Source organism: Myodes glareolus, chromosome 7 (assembly GCF_982192425.1).
Source record: "Myodes glareolus chromosome 7, mMyoGla1.1, whole genome shotgun sequence".
NCBI classification, from domain to species: Eukaryota; Metazoa; Chordata; class Mammalia; order Rodentia; family Cricetidae; genus Myodes; species Myodes glareolus.
The window spans coordinates 52,707,062-52,728,515 of NC_142032.1; the positions used below are offsets into that span (position 1 = coordinate 52,707,062).

Consider the following 21,454-nt stretch of genomic DNA (forward strand, 5'->3'; position numbering starts at 1 on the left):
TTGGGCCTTGTGGGTAGCTTTGGGAACATAGGTGACCAAAGCTCATTTGAAGTCTGGGCAGAGGAGAAATGATTCTATGGCAGAAAGACTCTGAAAGTCCTGATTTACTAATAATGCAGTAGAATAAATACTCCAGCTGGTGCTGGGAAATTTTAACACTCAAGCTTAAGAATGAAAGGCAGGGTCTCAGCCTTGTTGAAAGCTGGAGTTTGATTGTCTGTAGAAGGAAGAAAAGAGGGTGGTGGTGAATATTAGGTACCGCCTAGCCTTTGCTTCTGACATGCTTTTTTCCCAAGGAGAGCACGTGTGTACAACAGTATGGTGGGAGAGAAAGTTGGGGTGTGTATGTTTAAGACATGGTCTCAAGTAGCCCAGGTTGGCCTTTAGATCCTAATCTTCCTGCCTTTTCTCCCTGGGAATTTTCTCCCTGGGATTATAGGTGTTTGCTACTATGTCTGGTTCCCATTTTTCTTCCTGAGTCTGGGGTTGGAGAACCGGGGCCTACTAACAGTCACCCATTTCTTCCCATGATTCCCCAAGGATCGGTGCTTTTCAGGCTCTTCTGTAACCAGCTTGGCTTCTGTGGCTCCTAGTCTTCCTCTTTCTTTCCATTTCTCTCTTAAATATTTTTTGTTTATTTAAAAAAAAGTCACACAGTATGAAATTTGGTGGAAGGTATGTTTCTATGAATTTTAATGTAGTTTTTAACGTGGGATATAGATCATGTCCGTTACCCACAGAAAGTTCTTAGCCACTTCTTCATACCCACACCCTCTTCATCTTCTAATCTCAGCAGCCACACACTTGTTCTTCGTCACTAGGAATATTTTTGGAGGATGTCATGTGATTTGTGTTTAGTCATATGCTACCACCCTTGCTAGTTAGACACTGTCCTTCCAGATAAGGTTTTGAACCTATCTAAATTGTTGCATTTGAAGTAAGTTTTTTGTAAACACCACATATTTGGCTTTTTTTAAAAAAAATTAGTCTGTGCCTTTTATCACACACACACACACACACACACACATTTTTTACATGTATGGGTATTTTATATGCATGGATGTCTGTGCACCATGTACCACTTGCATGCTTTATACCCAGGAAGGCCAGAAAGGGCATCAGGTTCTCTGGAACTAGAGTTAGAGATGCTTGTGAGTCACCTTGTGGGTGCTGGAAAGCACTAGTCTGGTCCTTGGTCAGGGAGTTTGGAGTCCCTCCCCACCCTTGCTGTTGCATATGGCTATGACTTTCTGGATGTGCCTGGGAGGTGACGCCAGCACTGATCTCTTCAGCTAGCTAGCTCTTAAGGTTGTTTTAAAAATTATTAACACAGGCAAATCACATGAGGTCTGGAAACTAAAAAGACATAGCACCCTTGATCTAGCTCACTAGATGGCACTGTATTTTTGAAGAGTGCTGCATGTATTTACTCCTAGCATGCACTGGAAGTCACAGTGCTGATAAGTAACTCTTCTTCATCCTGCCCTCCTACATAGAACATCTGCAGACACTTTGAGTTCCCTTTCTTTATAGTCTTAGTCCTTTTTTGCATTCTTAGTCTTTTTTTTTTACATTCTTAGTTTTTTTTTTTTTAAAGCTGTTTATATAATTCTAATCAACACACATCTAATTTGGGGATTGGTTTTTGAGAGGCATTCAGGTCCACCTGGAAGGAGAACTGAATGTCTGTGCTTGCCTAGGGTGGGCACAGGGTACACTGGGGCATCACTTCCTGAGAAGCATCTGCTGCCGTGTGACTGAGAACTGATGCACGCTGCCAGACAACCTTTAGGGTTGGTGGGTGTCCTCATTCACATCCCAGTACCCACCCTGCCCTCTCAGGAGAAGGAGCGCCAGCGTCTGGAGAGCCTGCGGCGGAAGGAGGAGGCTGAGCAGGTGCGCAGACAGAAGATGGAGGAGGAAAAGCGACGGCGACTGGAGGAGCTGAAGCTGTAAGTGTCCCCACTTCCAGCCCAGCTTGCCCCAGCCTAGGCAGGCTCTCCTTAACTCTGCTGTGCCCACAGGAAGCGTGAAGAGCGCCTCCGCAAGGTGCTGCAGGCCCGTGAGCGGGTGGAGCAGATAAAGGAGGAAAAGAAGAAACAGATTGAACAGAAGTTTGCTCAGATTGATGAGAAGACAGAGAGGGTGAGTCTGGGCTGATGGGCAGGTGGGCGATGCCTGCTGGGGCCCAAGCACTGAAGGGTGGGACTGGACTCCTCCCCAGGTCATCCACTGGGTGACCTGTGTACCCCTGCTTCCTGTCATATGGGCTCTGGAGTCTCTTCTGAGGCAAGTAAAATGCTGGAAGTCTGACCTAAGTTTTCCAACAGCTCTTTGTGAGTGGGCAGTCTTGGGCAGGTATGACTTTTTGTACCTTTTCCCTGGGCTTGAGCAGCAAGCAGGATTTGTAGTGGAATAGGGGTGCCTATCACAGAGCCCTAGGTCCCACTCTGCATTCTGAGTGAGGGGCTGCTCCAGAGATCAAATGTGAGTGGATTCTGCAGGCTAAGGAGGAGCGGTTGGCAGAGAAGGCCAAGAAGAAGGCAGCTGCCAAGAAAATGGAGGAAGTAGAGGCACGCCGGAAGCAGGAGGAGGAGGCACGCAGGCTCAGGTGGCTCCAACAGGTGCGATTACAGGTGGGGCCAGGGAAGAAGTGGGGTAAGACAGACTCTGTTGCCGACATGCCATGAACCCTGGCTGGACATACCATCCTGCAGAGTAGATCATGCTGGACTACTTGCTGACTTGAGGGTTGGGTGGTGGTGACTTTTTCCATACACTTTTTCTCAACACCAAAGTTTGGGGATTAAATATATGCATCTGGTATCAGGCTTCACCTCACAATTGCTGTTTCTTAGCAGGTTACTCAAGTAGCAGCAATCTTGCTGATATGGTTGTTGTTGAGAGCAAACTTCACTAATGTATATGAAGTACTACATGCCTGGAATATGCTGAAAGTCCTACAAGCAGTGGCATTTACCCTCCGTCCTTGGGCCTTTAGCCTTGGACGAGTAGGCCTGGCTCTTCCTGGGAACTGGCAGTCTTACTACTTTAGGGAACAGATGTCCACTATTGGGGAGTCCTAGTCCTAATTAGTATGGTTTATTTATGCTGTGATGGACGCTGCCATGAGGGGCAGGTGTTGTGCTTTTCCTGTTTTACAGATGGGAAACTGACTGTGGGGTCCGATGGCTTGCCCATTGTACGCAGTTAGCTCCAGGCTCTACTCTTGCTTGTTAGTTGTGCTGCAGCAGTTGCCAGATGCCTTTCAGTCTGGCCATGACTTATAAAAGTTCATATGTCAAGGAGTCTGGTTTCTCAGTCCTAGTTGCTGTCATTGTAGTGGCTAGTGCCTTAGGGGCCCTGGCTACGGGCAGGAGCAGCCCCTTGGCTAGCTTCTCCCTGTGGACCCACGCCTGGTTTGAGTGTCCTGCACTTCAATGCATTGCCAACTCAGGAGGAAGAGGAGCGGCGGCATCAAGAGATGTTACAACGGAAGAGGGAAGAGGAGCAGGAGCAGCGCAAGGCAGCTGAAGCCAGGCGACTGGCAGAGCAGCGTGAGCAGGAGCGGCAACTGGCAGAGCAAGAGCGGCGGAGGGAGCAGGAACGCAAGAGGGAGCAGGAGTGTCTTCAGGCCAAGAGGTGAGGCCACCCACTGGCCATTTACTACTATCCTATGTGAGGACTGAGAGGCAGCAGGGCTATTGCTTCTTGGCAGTTCTCATCTTCTCTTGAAGGTTGGCAGGCTTTCCCCTGGCTTTAAAACCAAATGCCTACAGCTGGTGGACCACCAAATAGGGTGTATGCTAGCTGTGGGAGATTCAAGGGGCAACAACTAGGGGTCACACCATCTTTTATTCTGCTCCCACCAAATGTGTTAACTCCTTTGGTGTCTTTCTCAGTAGATACAATAGGGTGGAGGACTCTCAGGACAGACTAGCACTTCTCTATAGAGCTGCCACAGGCATCATCGTAGGCGGGAGAGGTGTTTGTAGTGCAGTACAAGACATGGAACATCTTCAGCTCTGGCCCCTGTGCTTCCCTTGGTGGTGGTGATAACCCAGTGAGGTGTTCTCCTCCTTGGCATTTATTACGATTGTGCCCACATGTGTATGTAGACCCACAGGCTAAGCAACTGTTTCCTCTCCTACTCAACTCCTGAGAAACTCTGTCTTTGTGGTAGGTATAGGCTTTATGAAGAAGTGAGGACCTCAGCTAGAGGGCTGGAAGCTCATGGCAGTATAAGGGATAGATAGATCGACACAAAAGCATCTCTGCTCAGAGATAAGGGTCTGGAATGGAATGGGTGGTGAGGGCTCTATTAGCTTTGAGGGGTGATGGGGTGTTGTGGTTGATATCTCTGAGCTGCATACTCTGCAGGTTTTCTTATTTAATTCTTACTTGAAACTCTTACGGCATAGAAACTACCAACCTTATGGAGGAAACTGGTTTGAGAGGGAGCCTAAATGACTTGTTTGAGGTCAACTCCTCAGTGGAGGTGACACCAGCCCCTCCCTGCTGTGGGTGGAGCCGAGTGCTCTGTTGTCATGTGTGGTGGTTGTGACAAGGCTGAAGGAAGGGAGTCACCATTGGCTAAAAGGAAGGGTCAGGCTCAGGGACTGCACCTGCCTGCAAGAGTGACGCTATGTGTTTTAGACTCAAGTCAGGCTCAGAATCTTGCCTTTGGAGAGAGAATCTAGCTGCTGGCTCTAAGCTGGTGTCCATTTCTAGTGTCCCGTTCTCTAAAGGCATGGCCACCAAACCTAGCTTCCGGAACAGGGCTGGGGTCCCATTACTGCCCTGACAGATTCTTGGTGGTTCTCAGGGAGATGCAGGAGAGAGAGAAGGCCCTGCGGCTACAGAAGGAACGACTTCAGAGGGAACTGGAGGAGAAGAAGACGAAGGTAGGATGCTGGAGTATGGGCTCCCTGTGGGTGAGAAAATTGGGAAGCCTGGGCTAGACTCTTCAGGCAGACCTGGCAGACCTGCCTTGTCACATGGGGTGACAATGTGGCAAGAGGAGAGGGGAGTCACATGTACCTTGTTGTTGGCTGGGTCCCAGGAAGAACAGCAGCGCCTGGCTGAGCAACGACTGAAGGAAGAGCAGGCAAAGAAAGCCAAGGAGGCGGCAGCCAGCAAGGCCCTGAATGTGACTGTGGATGTGCAGGTGAGGCCTGCGCCCGCACTGGGAGGTGCTCTACCCCATTCTCCATTTGCTTACGAGCTCAAGCTGTGTTAGAGCCTGAAGAAAGGACAAGTCACTTACTTATCTTTTTTTTTTTACCCCTTTTTCTTTTTGGTGGCAGGGTCTGTCTCTGTAACCCAGACTGGCCTTAAATTTGATTTTTCTTTTTTTGTTGTTTTGTTTTGTTTTTTGAAACAGGGTTTTTCTGTAGCTTTGAAGCCTGTCCTGGAACTCGCTCTGTAGACCAAGCTGGCCTCGAACTCACAGAGATCTGCCTGACTCTGCCTTCTGACTGCTAGGATTAAAAATGTGAGCCATCACCACCTGGCCTGGTCTCAAATTTGTAATCCTTTAACATATGTTAATCTCTAACCTCCCAGTTCCAGGTATTACAGGCATGTCGGCCTATACCTTACTTCTATTTTCTGTTTTTCATAATGCATAGGTTTTTTGATATTATAAAACTACAATTTTTGTTTTTTTGAGGCAGGGTTTCTCTGTGTAGATTTGGTGCCTGTCCTGGAACTAGCTCTTATAGACCAGTCTGACCTTGAACTCACGGAGATTGGTACATCTGTCCCCAAATGCTGGGATTAAAGGCGTGTGCTACCACCACCCGGCTAGAATGTTATTTTAAAAACAACAACAGCGAAAACAGCTTTTTTTTGAGACAGGGCCTTGCTATGTAGCTCTGAGATCTGCTGTCTCTGCCTTCCAAGTGCACTATCATACCCACCCTAGACATCTGTCTTATACAAATAAATTTCTTTCTTTTAATGGCTATGTCCCAGTTAATCATACTGGGATTTGACAAGCTCCTGTTGATGAATGAGTATTTAAATTGTTTAGAAAATAGACTATCACTGCTACAAAGTCAAGATGTAGAATTTAGTTAAAGGAATGGAGGGCAAGCTGAAGTCATGGTGTGTCTTGAAGCATCTCTGAGGGAGGGCAAGCTGAAGTGGAAGAAAATTGGCATGGTGCAAAGTGATGTGTATTGCTTGGGTTGTTCAAATGATGATGTTGAGAAGTGGGTGGAGATGACTAGAGTGTCTGTATCCTCCGGGAATGCAGCGGAGGGGAGTAATGGCCATGCTGATTTTTTTTTTTTCCAGTCTCCTGTTTGTACCTCATATCAGATGACTCCACAAGGACCCAAGTCCCACCCCAAGATCAGCACAGATAACTATGGAATGGACCTAAACAGTGATGACTCCACAGATGATGAGGCTCATCCCCGGAAGCCCATCCCTTCCTGGGCCAAAGGTGAGCTCCTGAAGAGGCTGGGGGCCACCTTCCTCGTCTTTGTGGCGTGTGGAATTGGTGGCTAAGCTGCTGCAGCTGTGTAGGCTGGTGTGCTAGTGCCTAGGGGCTTATGGCATTGAGCTGAGAGGCTTGTGTTGGGCTTTGAGCATGCACCTAGAGGTAGGAGCAATACTCTGACTGAAGGCTCCTCTGAGGACATAGGATGAAAGGTGTTGAGTTCTTTTACTCTTGATTGTAGCTATGTGACATAGACTTGCGTCCTCTTTTCAGAGTCTGGCCCAGCAGGGCTTTTGAGGCTCGGACCCAAGTAAGCACTGGTGGGTGAGCATAGTGCTGAGGGTGCAGCAGGGTTTGGTTGGAATGCTAAGACTAAGAAAGGTCATGAGAAGGGGTATTGATACTAGAGCAGGATTTGTTCTGAGTCTCAAGGTCTCAGATTTATATAGGGATGTGATACTGTCTCTGGCCTGGGTGTGAGACCCTGCTGGGGTGCTTTTTAGGACTGGTGAACTGGAGGTTAGCACAGGGTGCTGACCTCAGAATAAGGGTCCTCAAATCCCACAGTGGGTCAGCACTTGACAGAAAGACAACTTTCATTACTCTGACCTTGTTTGAACCCCATAGTAACTAGAATCTTACTTTCCTAAGCCACTCAAACAGGGGCCAGTAAGACCAACAAAGTTGCATGATTGTAGTTGTTATTGGATTACTTAGGTTCTGTATCTGTGAAGAGGGCATAGTATTAAGACCCAACTGAGATGATTATTGAGAGTGAAATAATGCAGGAATAGTACCTGGTGTGGAGCAAGCCCTGAGTGAGTTCCCTCATCATCCTCAAGGGTCCACCTCAGCCTGGTTGGCAGGGCTGTGACTCCCACAGCTCTGCTGCTTCAGCCTGCGTTCTTCCTTAGGGTCTGAGAGAGTAGCCAGGCAAGACTTAATATCTGCAGACAGGCTTGTCTTCACACTTAGCTCTCCCATTCATCTGCCATGTGCCTTGGGCAAGTCTCCGCCTACAAAATGGGGAGAATAAACTATTGCCCAAGCCTACTCCCAGTGTGCTTTGTTTGGGTTCGGCTGCTAGAAGATGGAGATAAGAGCATAATTGGTGTTGGGAGGGGATGGGCAGGAGGAGGTCTCCAGGGGAGTAGGTAGAGTAGGGTCAGGGCATGCTGGTATGGAGAGGGTGGCCGGACTCTGTAGGTAGGTGCAGGGGTCAGGGACGCTCCCAGGGAGCATCAGGCAGTGATCCAGGCCTCTGGTTTCCTCAGGCACCCAGCTCAGCCAGGCCATCATCCACCAGTACTACCATCCCCCGAACCTTCCAGAGCTCTTCGGAATCATTCTCCCACTGGACTTGGAAGACATCTTTAAGAAGAGCAAACCCCGCTACCACAAGCGCACTAGCTCTGCTGCTTGGAACTCGCCACCCCTGAAAGCCACCAGGGTCGCAAGCAGCCTGGCCTATAGCCTAAAGAAGCCATGAGGCAAATCCTCAGCCCTCCTGGCAGTACTGGGCCTAAGCATGTCTGTCTATCTGTGTCTGTCTGTCTGTCTGTCTGTTTCTGTGTTGGGCTGGTGCTCTTCTGTCTGTTCATGCCATTGTTCCTCTGCTTGTCAGGTGTTCCCAACCCTGATTGGAGAATGGGCTTGAGGGGTGAGTGGGGAAGAACCAGATTCAGCACTGATTGGTCTGTAGGCAGTACTCTGTAAATAGATTTTTAAAATTCAGTTGACTTTTAGGTTTTGGTGTTTGTGAGGTAATTTAATAAAGTATATACCTTGAAGCTGCTGTGGCTATCGTGAAGATGACTAGGGGCTTCACTGGGGTGTTGATCTGCAGCAGTAATTCTTGGGCCTTCATCTGCAGTGCCTCAAGGTCACTTGGGACCAGATGGTGTTCCAGAGGTTCTAATGCCAGACAACCCCTGGGAAGCATGTCAGTATGTTCTGATAGGGCAGTTGAGCATGCTTCCTGTTTGTAAATGGAGCCTATTCCCTGTGACACAGCTCTGTGATTTAGTCTTCTGCTCTCAGTCTGACCACTCCTCAGACTCTGCCATGCTTGCGGCATGGGGAGTGGAAGGACTTGAGAAAGTACTTCTACTGGGATTTGATCAGGAAAGGAATGCCCTTCAAGATGACCCTAGGACCTGTGCTTACAAGCAGGGGCAGATTTCACCACAAAACTACCAGCCACTAAGTAAGTGCTTACTTAGCTCAGTGCAGGTGGCCCTAGTCTTGATAGTTCCTAATTGATGCTGTTTCCCTAGAATTGGGGTCAGCCACGTGGAACAGGCAGACGGGCCAAATCAAACCACAGTTGCCTTGAACATGCCTGTAAGTAAGGCCCATGTATTTTCCCGTTACCTCCAGCTGCTCCATGCGAAGAGCATGTAAATTATGCTGCCTAAGATGCTGACAAGCTTATGGAAAACTGTTCAGAAGACCTTTCTTTTCTAATTGCTTTAGGTGAAAATAAAGACTAAATACAAAGGCAGTAGTGCTTTATACAGTGGGAAACAGTGAACACAGTTGTCCTGGTCTAGAAGATCTTCCCCTGCAGAATTCGTTTACGGTTTGTTCATTAAAGTATGATGCACACAGTGCAGTTTATTCTTCAGATTCGCACTGGTAACAGCTGAGTAAACTGCAAGACAGGTCTCTCGAAAACCACAAGATCAAATTCACTTGTCAGCACATTTTTTCAGTGCTTAGAAAATCAGTAGGAAGACAATTATGCTGAATCTTCACTAGCGTTTGGTCTTGTCTGTATTTCTTTAGCCACCCTAATGACTATATGGAGATATTTCATCGTGGTTTTAATTTGCTGGCTGTTGGTGAATATCATTTCAGATTCTTATTTACCACCTGGATATCTTTTATTGGCAACAAGTCTGTTCAAGTCCTTTGTTCATTTTGTGTTGATGTCCGGTGCTAGCCTGGACTCTCAATTATTTCTTCGACCAGACCCCAACATAAACTATCTCTCTGGACTGGCATGGAGGCATGGAAATAAAGACACAACTTACATAGTTTTATCAGGAGGGAGGTTTTTGGTTGTCCCTCATGAAGTCCTGAGTTTACATGCTGAAGAATTTTTTTCATTTATTCTCCAAACAGCTTTTATACCAAAACATAAACTGAGTGGGAAATTCACCAGCATTCTGTCTCCTAGGTAACCAGGTGAATGGCTTTTTGTCACGTCCACATTTGCCTATCTGCTCTGTATGCTAGCTGCCACATAGGCTTAAATCAACATTTCTATCAGGCATCCTCCAAATTACAAAAAAGGAGCAACAACATCCTGACCTTTTGTTAGGTTGCGGCGGCCTGTCTTGCAGGGCTACGTGACCATCCTCAGGTGGGGCCTATGGCTTCAGAGCCACACCATATAGAAATATGGGCCTACAGTTTCGAAGTAGGATTTTTTACTGTGGAGTTTACAATATATATTGTAGGAATGCAGTCTTTGTCAGATATGTTTTGTGCTGTTTAAACTGCAGCCTGCCTTTTCGTTTCTAACTTTCACAGAGCACCATTTCCAATTTGGGAACTATGGGTTGTGTCCTTTTTAAAGTCATCTCTAAGAAAATCAAAGATTTCCTTCTGTGTTTCCTAAAATATTCCATGAATGGCAGTGCATGAGGATTTATAATTGTCTCCAATTAACTTTTTAAACTATGGGATGTCTGCCTTTGTTTGTATTTGAGCACATGTCGTTGGATGTCTAATTGTAGCACCATTCACTGAAGAGACTTATTTTCCACTGCATTTCCTTTGCGTCTTTACCGGGGGAGCACAGTGGCTCATGTGCAGACTGCTCAGGCTCCACGAGGACCAGAACCTGTATTCGTCTTATTCCAGTGCCTTAAGTCTTCCAGCTTTGCATTTTCTTTTCTGAATTAATTTTGATTTTATTTTACCTTTTCCTGTAAACTTTAGAATCAGCTTATATGTGTAAAACTTCTCAGTTTTGACTAGAATTTCATTGAATATATAGATAATTGGAGGGGAACTTGGCACGCTTACAATATTTGTCTGTGAACAGCTTATCTTTACACCCTTGGTTTCTTTCATCAGCATTTTGTGGTCTCAGCATATACATCCTGTACATTTTCTGTTAAATATTTATTTTTGTGGAGTTACTGTAAATGTTATTGTTTTTCTGATTTTGGTTTATACTTGTTCATTGTTGGTATATAGAAATACAATTGCCTTTTACGTGTTTGTCTTGTATTTTGTGATATAACTACAGCAATACTCAGGGAAATTTCTTCATGTTAGGGGTGAAGAAAGATCTACATGGCCTCCATTGCCACTTTAAAAAATTAGAAAAGGGGCTGGGAAGTTGACTTAGTGGTCAAGAGTGCTGACTGCTCTAGAGGTCCTGGGTTCGATTCCTAGCACCTACATGGTGGCTTATAACCTTAACTCCAGTTCCAGGGATTTGATTCCCTCTTCTGGTCTCCATGGGCACTGTAGCCAATGTGCTCAGCACAGATATACATGCAGGTAGAACACCCATACACATAAAATAAATATAAGAAGCTAGACAAAGATGCATTTAAAGTGACAAGTAGCGCAGGTAGAGCGGAAATCAATGATACTAGAAAGAAAAAAGGCAAAAGCTTGTGAATTTTGAGAGGTTCAAGGAAATCCATAAGCCTCTACCAAGACTCTGAAGGCAAAGGCACAGGTTCCTTTCTCAGAAAGATGGCATCAGGACACTTTTAATAGGATTAAAATCATAAACACCAGGTGTGTGTGCCAGTGGTCCCAGCACTCAAGAGGCTGAGGCAAAAGGCTTCAGTCTGAAGCCTGGGCTACATGGTGAGATTTTTGTCTCCAAATAAAATAACACCAAAAGCAGAGCAATGAGACTGTCTGGATAACTTAGAGATTCAGTTGACTAAATGACAAATTTCTTTGGCATACAGATTGTCTCAGTTCACTTAACAAATCGAACACCTAAGTAACCTATGAAAGAAACTGACTTTCTAGCTAATCTTTCACAAGGAAAGCAAGGTGTGGGTAACCTGAGTGGCATTGCATATTTTTCTAGGAAAATGAAACTATATTCCCTGCTGCCTTGCATCTATGAGGGCAGCAATGCGCTGATTCCAAGTAAAGGAAAGTTCCATTAATTCCCAGTGTTTTGTTTGTTCCCCTTGTGGAGGTGGAGGATGGGCACAACAGCATCTCATTAGGTAATTCAGGCTGTTACTCGAACTCAAGATCCTTTTGCTTCCAGCCTCCTGCGTGCTGATAGATGGGTGTATACATTTAGGCCTGGCAAAGATTTGAAAAGTTTTAACAAATAATTATGACAGGTTCTCTCCTATGGCCAGATAACAGACCACATGAGAGTTTTCCCAGGGATGCAAGGTAGAGTTAACATTCAAAAATCTATAAATTCATCATAGAAATAGCACAGGAAGAAAGTCATAACCAAGTAGAAGCTGAAAACTCAGCAATTGCATGCTAATAATTCATGATAAAATCTAAAAATTTGGATTTAAGGGTAATTTGTTTATGTATATAAAGCACTTTTAAAGCAAAAATCTAGCAAATTAAACCCCACATGTATGTATGTACACCCAATTCAGGATGCCAATATTTTAAAATACCTAAGGATTTATAGCCAGGGCTGTAGGACAAAGAGGAAAATGTAAGAATATTCTTCAAGGGTTAGGGTGTACCTCAGTGGTAGTGTGTGTACTTGGCATGTAGGACTTTGGTTCAGTTCCCAGTACTGAAAGCTTGAGATAATATAAAAAATTCAAAACATCTACTAAAAAGAGTTTGATCTTCCTGCCCAAACCTCCCCATGTGCTGGGATCATAGGCCCTTGTCACTGTGACTTGGCAGGGATTTTTTATTTTCTTGGTGCTAGGGATCAAACCCAGGGTGCATGCTTGCATGCTAGGCAAACATGTTACCACTGAGGTACATTTGTAGTCTTTGTATTTCCATGTTAACCGTGGAATCAGAAATTGAAGTAAAAACATAATAGTGTCTGGAAAAATCTTAGGAATATACTTGTCAAGTCAAAAGAGTTTAAACTCAAACAGTGAAAGCTAAACATATTGTTGAGACAGACAAATGGGGGAGTAGATACTGTACTCATGGGTAGAAAAACTTACGAAAATGTCAAGTTTCCACCCCCAAATTGCTCACCAAATTCAATACCTTTTTAAATGGTGGGGGGCAAAGTTTATGAAAAACTGCTTCAATTTTTTTAATTTTTATTTTTTATTTCTTTATAAATAATACCAATCAAAATTTCTGCTTCCTCCCCTCCTCCCACTTCCCTCCCGCTCCCCCACTCACCCTCCCTCCTCCCCTTCCAGTCCTAAGAGAGGGCAGGATACCCTGCCCTATGGGAAGTCCAAGGCCCTCCCCACTTCATCCAGGCTTAGGAAGGTATGCATCCAAATAGAATAGGATTCCAAAAAGTCAGTACATGCAGTAGAGACAAATCCCAGTGCCATTATTGGGTTCTCAGTCTGCCCTAATTGTCAGCCACATTCAGAGGGTCCAGTTTGGTCCCATGCTCGTTCAGCCCCAGTCCAGCTGGATTTGGTGAGCTCCCATTAGATCAGGCACACTGTCTCAGTTCTCAGTGGGTGGACCAACCCCTCGTGGTCCTGACTTCCTTGTTCATATTCTCCCTCCTCTTCAACTGGACCTTGGGATCTCAGTCCAGTGCTCCGATGTGGATCTTTATCTCTATCTCCATCCATCTCTGGACGAAGGTTCTGTGGTGATATTCAAGATAGTCATTTGTCTGACTACAGGACAATGCTAATTCAGGCACCCTCTCTCCTCCACTGCTTAGGGTCCTAGCTGGAGTCATCCCCATGGGCTCCTGGGCACCCCTTCAGAGCCAGGCCTCTTGCCAACCACAAAATGGCTCCCTCAATTAAGATATCTCCTTCCCTGCTCCCATATCCCTTTTTCCTCCATCTCAACCATCCCACTCCTCCAAGCTCTCTCCAACCCTTCCCTTCTTCCCTCTTCCCCTGTCCCCCTTTCCCCTTTCCCCTTCTCACCCTACGCCCACCCCCATGCTCCCAACTTTTGCCTGGTAATCTTGTCTGCTTCCAATTTCCAGGATGATCTATATATGTTTTTCTTTGGATTCACCTTATTACTTAGCCTCTCTAGAATCACAACAATAGGCTCAATGTCTTTTGTTTATGGCTAGAATCCACTAATGAGTGAGTACATATCATATTCATGTTTTTGGGTCTGGGTTATTTCACTCAGGATAGTGTTTTCTATTTCCATCCTTTTGCATGCAAAATTAAAGATACTGCTGAGTAGTACTCTAATGTGTAGATGTGCCACACCTTTATCCATTCTTTCATTGAGGGGCATCTAGGTTGTTTCCAGGTTCTGGCTATTACAAATAATACTGCTATGAACATAGTTGAACAAATGCTTTTATAGTATGATTGGGCATCTCTTGGGTATATTCCCAAGAGTGGTATTGCTGGATCCTGAGGTCGGATGACTCCCAATTTTCTGAGAAACCGCCACACTAATTTTCAAAGTGGGTGCACAAGTTTGCCTTCCCACCAGCAAATGGATGAGTGCTCCCCTTACTCTACATCTCTCCAGCATAGGCTTTTTGATTTTAGCCATTCTGACAGGTATTAGATGGTATCTCAAAGTTGTTTTGATTTGTATTTCCCTGATTGCTAAGGAAGTTGAACATGTCCTTAAGTATCTTTTGACCATTTGAACTTCTGTTGAGAATTCTCTTTTCAGTTCATTACCCCATTTTTTTTAATTGGGTTATTTAGAATTTTAAAGTCTAGTTTCTTGAGTTCTTTATATATTTTGGAGATCAGACCTTTGTCTGATGCGGGGTTAGTGAAGATCTTCTCCCAATCAGTAGGTTGCCTTTTTGTCTTAATGACAGTGTCCTTTGCTTTACAGAAGCTTCTTGGTTTCAGGAGGTCCCATTTATTCATTGTTGCTCTTATTGTCTGTGCTACTGGGGTTAGACATAGGAAGTGGTCTCCTGTGCCCATGTGTTGCAGACTACTTCCCACTTTCTCTTCTATCAGGTTCAGTGTGGTCAGATTTATATTGAGGTCTTTAATCCATTTGGACTTGAGTTTTGTGCATGGTGATTGATATGGATTTATTTTCATTCTTCTACAGGTTGACATCCAGTTATGCCAGCACCACTTGTTAAAGATGCTTTCTTTCTTCCATCATATAATTTTAGCTTCTTTGTCAAAAATCAGGTGTTTATAGGTTTGTGGATTAATATCTGGGTCTTCAGTTCAATTCCATTGGTCAACGTCTCTGTTTTTATGGCAATACCAAGCTGTTTTCATTATTTTAGCTCTGTAATAGAGTTTGAAGTCAAGGATGGTAATGCCTCTGGAAGTTCCTTTATTGTTTACGATTGTTTTGGCTATCCTGGGTTTTTTGTTTTTCCATATAAAGTTGATTATTGTTCTCTCAAGGTCTGTGAAGAATTTTGTTGGCATTTTGATGGGGATTGCATTGAATCTGTAGATTGCCTTTGGTAGAATTACCATTTTTACTATGTTGATCCTCCCAATCCAAGAGCAAGGGAGATATTTCCATTTTCTGGTATCCTGTTATATTTCTTTCTTCAAAGACTTAAAGTTCTTGTTAAATAGATCTTTCACTTCCTCGGTTAGAGTTACCCCAAGATACTTTATGTTGTTTGTGGTTATCGTGAAAGGTGATGTTTCTCTAATTTCTCTCTCAGCTTCTTTATCTTTTGTGTGTAGGAGGGCTACTGATTTTTTTGAGTGTATCTTGTATCCTCTCACATCACTGAAGGTATTTATCAGCTGTAGAAGTTCTTTGGTAGAGTTTTTGGGATCACTTATGTACACTATTATATCTTCTGCAAATAATGAAAGTTTGACTTCTTTCTTTCCAATTTGAATCCCTTTGATCTCCTTGTGTTGCCTTATTGCTATTGCTAGAACTTCAAGAACTATGTTGAAGAGATGTGGAGAGAGTTGACAGCCTTGTCTTGTTCCTGATTTTAGTGGAATAGCTTTGAGTTTTTCTCCATTTAATTTGATGTTAGCTGCCAACGTGCTGTATATTGCTTTTATTGTATTTAGATACGATCCTTGTATCCCTAATCTCTCCAAGACCTTTATTATAAAGGTGTGTTGAATTTTGTCAAATGCCTTTTTGGTATCTAATGAAATGATAATATGGGTTTTTTTTCTCAATTTATTTATATGATGGATTACATTGATAGATTTTTATATGTTGAACCAGTCCTAAATCTCTGGGATGAAGCCTACTTGATCATAATAGATGATTTTTTTTTTTTGATGAGTTCTTGGATTTGGTTTGCCAACATTATTGAGAATTTTTGCATCAATGTTCATGAGTGAGATTGGGTTGTAATTCTTTTTTTTGGTTGAGTCTTTGTGTGGTTTTGGTATCATAGTAACTGTAGCTTCATAAAATGAGTTTGGCAATGACTCTTCTGTTTCTATTATGTAGAATACATTAAGGAGTATAGGTATTAGCTCTTCTTGGAAGATCTGGTAGAATTCTTCACTAAAACCACCTGGCCCTGTGCTTTTTTTTGGTTGGAAGATTTTTGACGACAGCTTCTATTTCCTCGGGACTTATAGGTCTATTTAAATTGTTCACCTGGTCTTGGTTTAATTTTGGTATATGTTATTTATCTAAAAAAAAAGGCCATTTCTTTTACATTTTCCAATTTTGTGACATACAGGCTCTTATAGTAAGACCTAATGATTCTCTGAATTTCCTCTGTGTCTGTTGTTATGTCCCCGTTTTCATTTCTGATCTTGTTAATTTTAGTGTTCTCTCTCCACCTTTTGATTAGTTTGGCTAGGGGTTTGTCAATCTTGTTGATTTTTCTCCAGGAACCAGCTCTTTGTTTCATTGATTCTTTGGATTGTTTTCTGTGTTTCTATTTTGTTGATTTCAGCCCTTAGTTTGTTTGATTATTTCCATTCTTCCTCTCCTTGTGGGTGAGTCTTCTTCTTCTTCTTCTTCTCCTTCTCCTTCTCCTCCTCCTCCTCCTCCTCCTCCTCCTCCTCCTCCTCCTCCTCCTCCTCCTCCTCCTCCTCCCCTCCTCCCCTTCTCCTCCTCCTCCTCCTCCTCTTCTTCTTCTTCTTCTTTTAGCTTTCAGATGTGTTGTTAAGTCTCTAATGTGAGCTTTCTTTATGTGGGCACTTAGTGCTATGAACTTTCCTCTTAGCACTGCTTTCATAGTGTCCCATAGGTTTGGTTATGTTGTGTCTTTATTTTTGTGGAATTCAAGGAAGACTTTAATTTTTTTATTTCATCATTGACCCAGGGGTGGTTTAGTAGTTGACTGTTCAGCTTCCATGAGTTTGTAAGCTTTCTGGGGTTGTATTGTTGTTAAATTTTAACTTTACTCCATGGTGATCTGAGAAGACACAGGTGGTCACTCCATTTTTTTTGTATTTGTGGATGTTTGCTTTGTTACTGATTATGTGATCAATTTTTGAGAAGGTTCCATGAGAAGAAGGTAAATTCTTTCCTATTTGGGTGGAATGTTCTATAGATGTCTGTTAAGTTCATTTGATTCTTTACATCTGTTAGTTCTCTTATTTCTCTGTTAAGTTACTGTCTGGTTGACCTGTCCATTGGTGAGAGAGGAATGTTGAAATCTCCTACTATTAGTGTGTGGGATTTGATGTGTGATTTGAGTTCTAGTAATGTTTCTTTAACATGTGTGGGTGCTTTTATATTAGGGGCATAGATATTCAGGATTGAGACTTCATCTTGATGAATCTGTTATGAGTATAAAATGTCTTTCTTCATTTCTTCTGACTTATTTTAGTTTGAAATCAATTTTGTTAGATATTAGGATAGCCACACCTGCTTGTTTCTTAGGTCCGTTTGATTGGAAAGCCTTTCCCCAACCCTTTACACTGATGTAGTGTCTGTTTTTGAGGTTGAGGTGTGTTTCTTTTAAACAGCAAAATGTTGGATCCTGTTTTCATATCCATTCTCTTAACCTGTGCCTTTTTATAGGTGAATTAAGTCCATTGATATTAAGCGATATTAATGACCAGTAGTTGTTAATTCTGGTTATGTTTTTGGTGGTAGTGTTTGTGTATTTCCCTTTTTTGAGTTGTGTTGGTGGAGGGTTATCAAATGTCTGCGCTATTGTCGGTGTTGTAGGCTTCCTTGGGGTGAGATTTTCCTTCTAGTACTTTCTGTAAGGCTGGGTTGTGGATCTGTATTGTTTAAATCTGTTTTTGTCATGGAATATCTTGTTTTCTCCATCGACAGTGAAAGAAAACTTTGCTGGGTATAGTAGTCTGGGTTTGCATCCATGGTCTCTTAGTGTCTGCAACACATCTATCTAAGACCTTCTGGATTTTATGGTTTTTATTGAGAAGTCAGGTGTAATTCTGATAGATTTATCATTATATGTTACTTGACCTTTTCCCTTTGTAGTTCTTAATATTCTTTCTTTATTCTGTGTGTTTTTTGTTTTGATTATAATATGTTGAGGGAATTTTTTTTTGATCCAGTGTATTTGGTGTTTTGTATGCTTCATGTACCTTCATAGGAATATCCTTCTTTAGGTTGGGAAAGTTTTCTTCTATAATTTTGTTGAATATATTTTCTGGCCTTTGAGATGTAATTCTTCTCCTTCTTCTACCCCTACTATTCTTAGGTTTGGTCTTTTCATGGTGTCCCAGATATCCTGAATGTTTTGTGTTAATAATTTGTTGGATTTGCTGTTTTCTTTGATCAATGAGTCTTTTTCCTCTATAGTATCTTTAGTGCCTGAGATTCTTTCTTCTATTTCTTGTATTCTGTTGGTTATACTTGTCTCTGTAGTTCCTGTTTGTTTACTCAGATTTTCCATATCCAGCCATCCCTTGGTTTATGTTTTCTTCATTACCTCCATTTTGGTTTTCAAGTCTTGAACTGTTTCCTTTACCTGTTTGATTTCTTTTTCTTGGTTTTCTTGGGTATCTTTGAGGGATTTATTAATTTCTTCTATTTGTCTTCTCTTCCATTTCTTTAAGGGAGTTTTTCACTTCCTGTTTAAGGGTCTCAATCATTTTCATAAGGTTACGTTTAAAGTCAATTTCTTCTACTTCTTCTGGGTTAGGATGTTCAAGTCTTCCTGTTGCATGTTCACTGGATTCTGGTGTTACCATGTTGCTTTTCAGAATGTTGGAGGAATTCTTGCATTGGCACTTACCCATCTCTTCCTTCAAATGAGGCCAGCAGAGTCTTGGTGTCTTGGTCCAATCTTTGCTGTGGATGACTGTGTACTTGGGAGTTTTTCTTGGTCTGCCCTCTCTTCCGTCCTCTCAGCACTGGAGCAGGCTCTCAGATCCCCTCAGCCCTGAAGCAGGCTGTGTTGGGGGATCCAAGGGCCTTTCAGATGTAAAGGCGGGCTTGGGGGCAGGGTAGAATGAGGTAAAGAAAGCCAGCAGCAGGAACCTCACCCAGCTGGATGGCCAGAAAAGCTTAGGGAATTCTAGGGAGCCTGGATTCAGTCCCCTGGGACTATTTGGAGGTATGATCATGTACTCACCTCTCTGGATCCCCTCAGCATAGGAGCAGGGTCTCTTGGGGGGATTCTAAGAACCCCCCTTCTTGGCGGGCAGGGTGGGATGGTGGTAGAAAGAAGCCCCAGCGGCAGGAACACTCCCCGCTGGCTCTCCAGACCCCTCAGCCCTGAAGCAGGCTGTTTTGGGGCATCCAAGGACCTCGCAGATGAAAAGGTGGGCTTGGGGGAAGGGTGGAATGAGGTGTTGTGGGAGTAACTTGTGCTGCCTCAACCAATAGTTGCTGAAATACGAGCCCACAGCGCAGCGGGGAGCGACTTCCGCTCCGTCAGCCAATAGCTGCTGAAATACCAGCCCACTGGGGCGTGGTATATTTCTCTTTTAAAAAGAGAAGCATATCCGGACCAGGCCCTCTTGGTTCCGGCTCTTGGTTCCGGTGCTTGCTCCTGGCTCCTGCTCCCGGCTCCTGCGACTAGGCTCCCTTCCTGACGGTTTATGGTGTATGTAAGTTTTACCCCCCAAAATAAATAACCCCTTAAAACATAACTGGTGTGGGATTGATTCGCCGATAATGAGGTAAAGAAAGCCAGCAGCAGGAAACTCACCTAGCTTGGATGGCCAGAAAAGCTTAGGGAATTGGAGGTTGTCTGGCTTCAGTTCCCCGGGACTGTCCTGCCTTGTGGCCACTTACTCACCCCTCTGGATCGCCTCAGCACGGGAGCAGGGCCTGCCCGGCTGCACTGTCGGGCTGCTTCAACATTTTTAACTGTAGCAGACTTACAGAAACTACTAAAGTCAGAAGAGTGATCTTGGCACAAAGCCGTGTCTGGAGTTTTGTGCCTTCCAGTAGCTGACTTGTGCTCATCTGACAGCTCGAGTTACTGCTCACACTCTCTCAGGGAAACGTTCAGCTCCTCTCTATAGGACATGCCAGGTTTAGCTTCTAGTTGATCAGAGGCTTAATATTAAAGCCAGAAATATAAAACTAGAGAATAACAGAGCCAGGAGATGGTTCAATAGAAAGGCACTTGCCGCCAAGCCTGGTAACCCGAGTTTGATTCATGGAACCTAGGTAGTGAAAGAACACAGACTTCAGTTGTCATTTGACTTCCACATGTATACTGTGTCCTGTGTATACTTCCTTCTCCAATTACACACGTAAGTGCACTGCTACAACTACCTTCAACAGAAAATGTGTTTCTTCCCCCCACCCCCCAGGCGAGGTTTCTCTGTGTAACAGCCCTGGCTGTCCTGGAACTCACTCTGTAGAACAGGCTGGCCTTGAACTCACAGAGGTCCACCTGCCTGTGCCTCCTGAATGCTGGGATTAAAGGTGTGTTCTGCTACCGGTCAGACAGAGCTTTTGCATTTGCATTTTAAAGTTAGTGTTGTTTTTCTTTTCTTCTTCTTCTTCTTCTTCTTCTTCTTCTTCTTCTTCTTCTTCTTCTTCTTCTTCTTCTTCTTCTTCTTCTTCTTCTTCATCTATTTTTTTAAGATTTATTTATTTATTTATTTTGTTTACAGTGTTCTATCTGCATGTATGCCTGCAGACCAGAAGAGGGCACCAGATTTCATTACAGATGGTTGTGAGCCATCATGTAGTTGCTGGGAATTGAACTTAGGACCTCAGGAAGAACAATCAGTGCTCTTAACCTCTGAGCCATCTCTAGCCCCCTTTTCTTTTCTTTTTATCTATCCTGGGGCAGGATGGTGCAAATAGCCAAAGCACGCGTGGGCACGCATGCACACACACACACACACACACACACACACACACACACACACACACACACACACAGCTGTGTTGCCCAGAAGAACCCTAATGTATTATCCTTATCATGCCACTCAAACATACTATCACCAACACCAAGTACACCAACAGCCTCTTTTTCTAATAGTATCATAACTGCAGTGTGTGGGATAGAAAAGAGATATCCATCTTATATATAAAATCATAGGACATTTGCTTGCAACACAGCTAGTAAGCCAGCTCAGGACCTTCTCATTCAGGTGTTTGCATCCATCTATCCCATATGTTAGGAAGGTGCCTTGGACTATAAGGTCCAGAAATGGTTGTCATAGCAATAAAGATAACCAAGGCTGGATAGGAAAATCTCCAACATAAGTCATGACATTTGGGATTCTGGTCAGCAGAAATGACTCAATTGGTGAAGACCCTAGACTGCCAAATTCAATTCGTGGGACCCACATGGTGGAAGGGGAGTACTACTCCCAAAAGTTGTCCTCTGATGTCCACATGCACACATGGATGAATGTGTACAAAATAAAATGTAATTAATAAAATTTGTAACTTTTTATGATCTTATAGAAGATGGTGTTTCATTTTGCAAAAAGTTGGCAATGTTAGGGCATTATTTTTCAGTTTACTTTGTTGGGACAAGTAGGTCGAGCAGGCCAGGAGGTGGTGGCTCATACCTTTATTCCCAGT

The 21,454-nt window shown here is 43.7% G+C and overlaps 1 protein-coding gene across 2 annotated transcripts in view; it reads left to right on the forward strand.

The window, feature by feature from the left end:
• Incenp (inner centromere protein) overlaps positions 1-10,681 on the forward strand; it is a 28,862-nt gene extending 18,181 nt beyond the window's left edge. For both annotated transcript variants that reach the window (XM_048457903.3, XM_085693598.2), the window contains exons 11-18: positions 1,843-1,952; positions 2,025-2,145; positions 2,505-2,624; positions 3,458-3,642; positions 4,826-4,904; positions 5,063-5,167; positions 6,301-6,451; positions 7,723-10,681. In XM_048457903.3, the coding sequence (XP_048313860.3) occupies positions 1,843-1,952; positions 2,025-2,145; positions 2,505-2,624; positions 3,458-3,642; positions 4,826-4,904; positions 5,063-5,167; positions 6,301-6,451; positions 7,723-7,937 (1,086 nt within the window). In that variant the 3' untranslated portion in view covers positions 7,938-10,681. The remainder of the gene's footprint in view (positions 1-1,842; positions 1,953-2,024; positions 2,146-2,504; positions 2,625-3,457; positions 3,643-4,825; positions 4,905-5,062; positions 5,168-6,300; positions 6,452-7,722) is intronic.
• Positions 10,682-21,454: the final 10,773 nt, after the last annotated feature.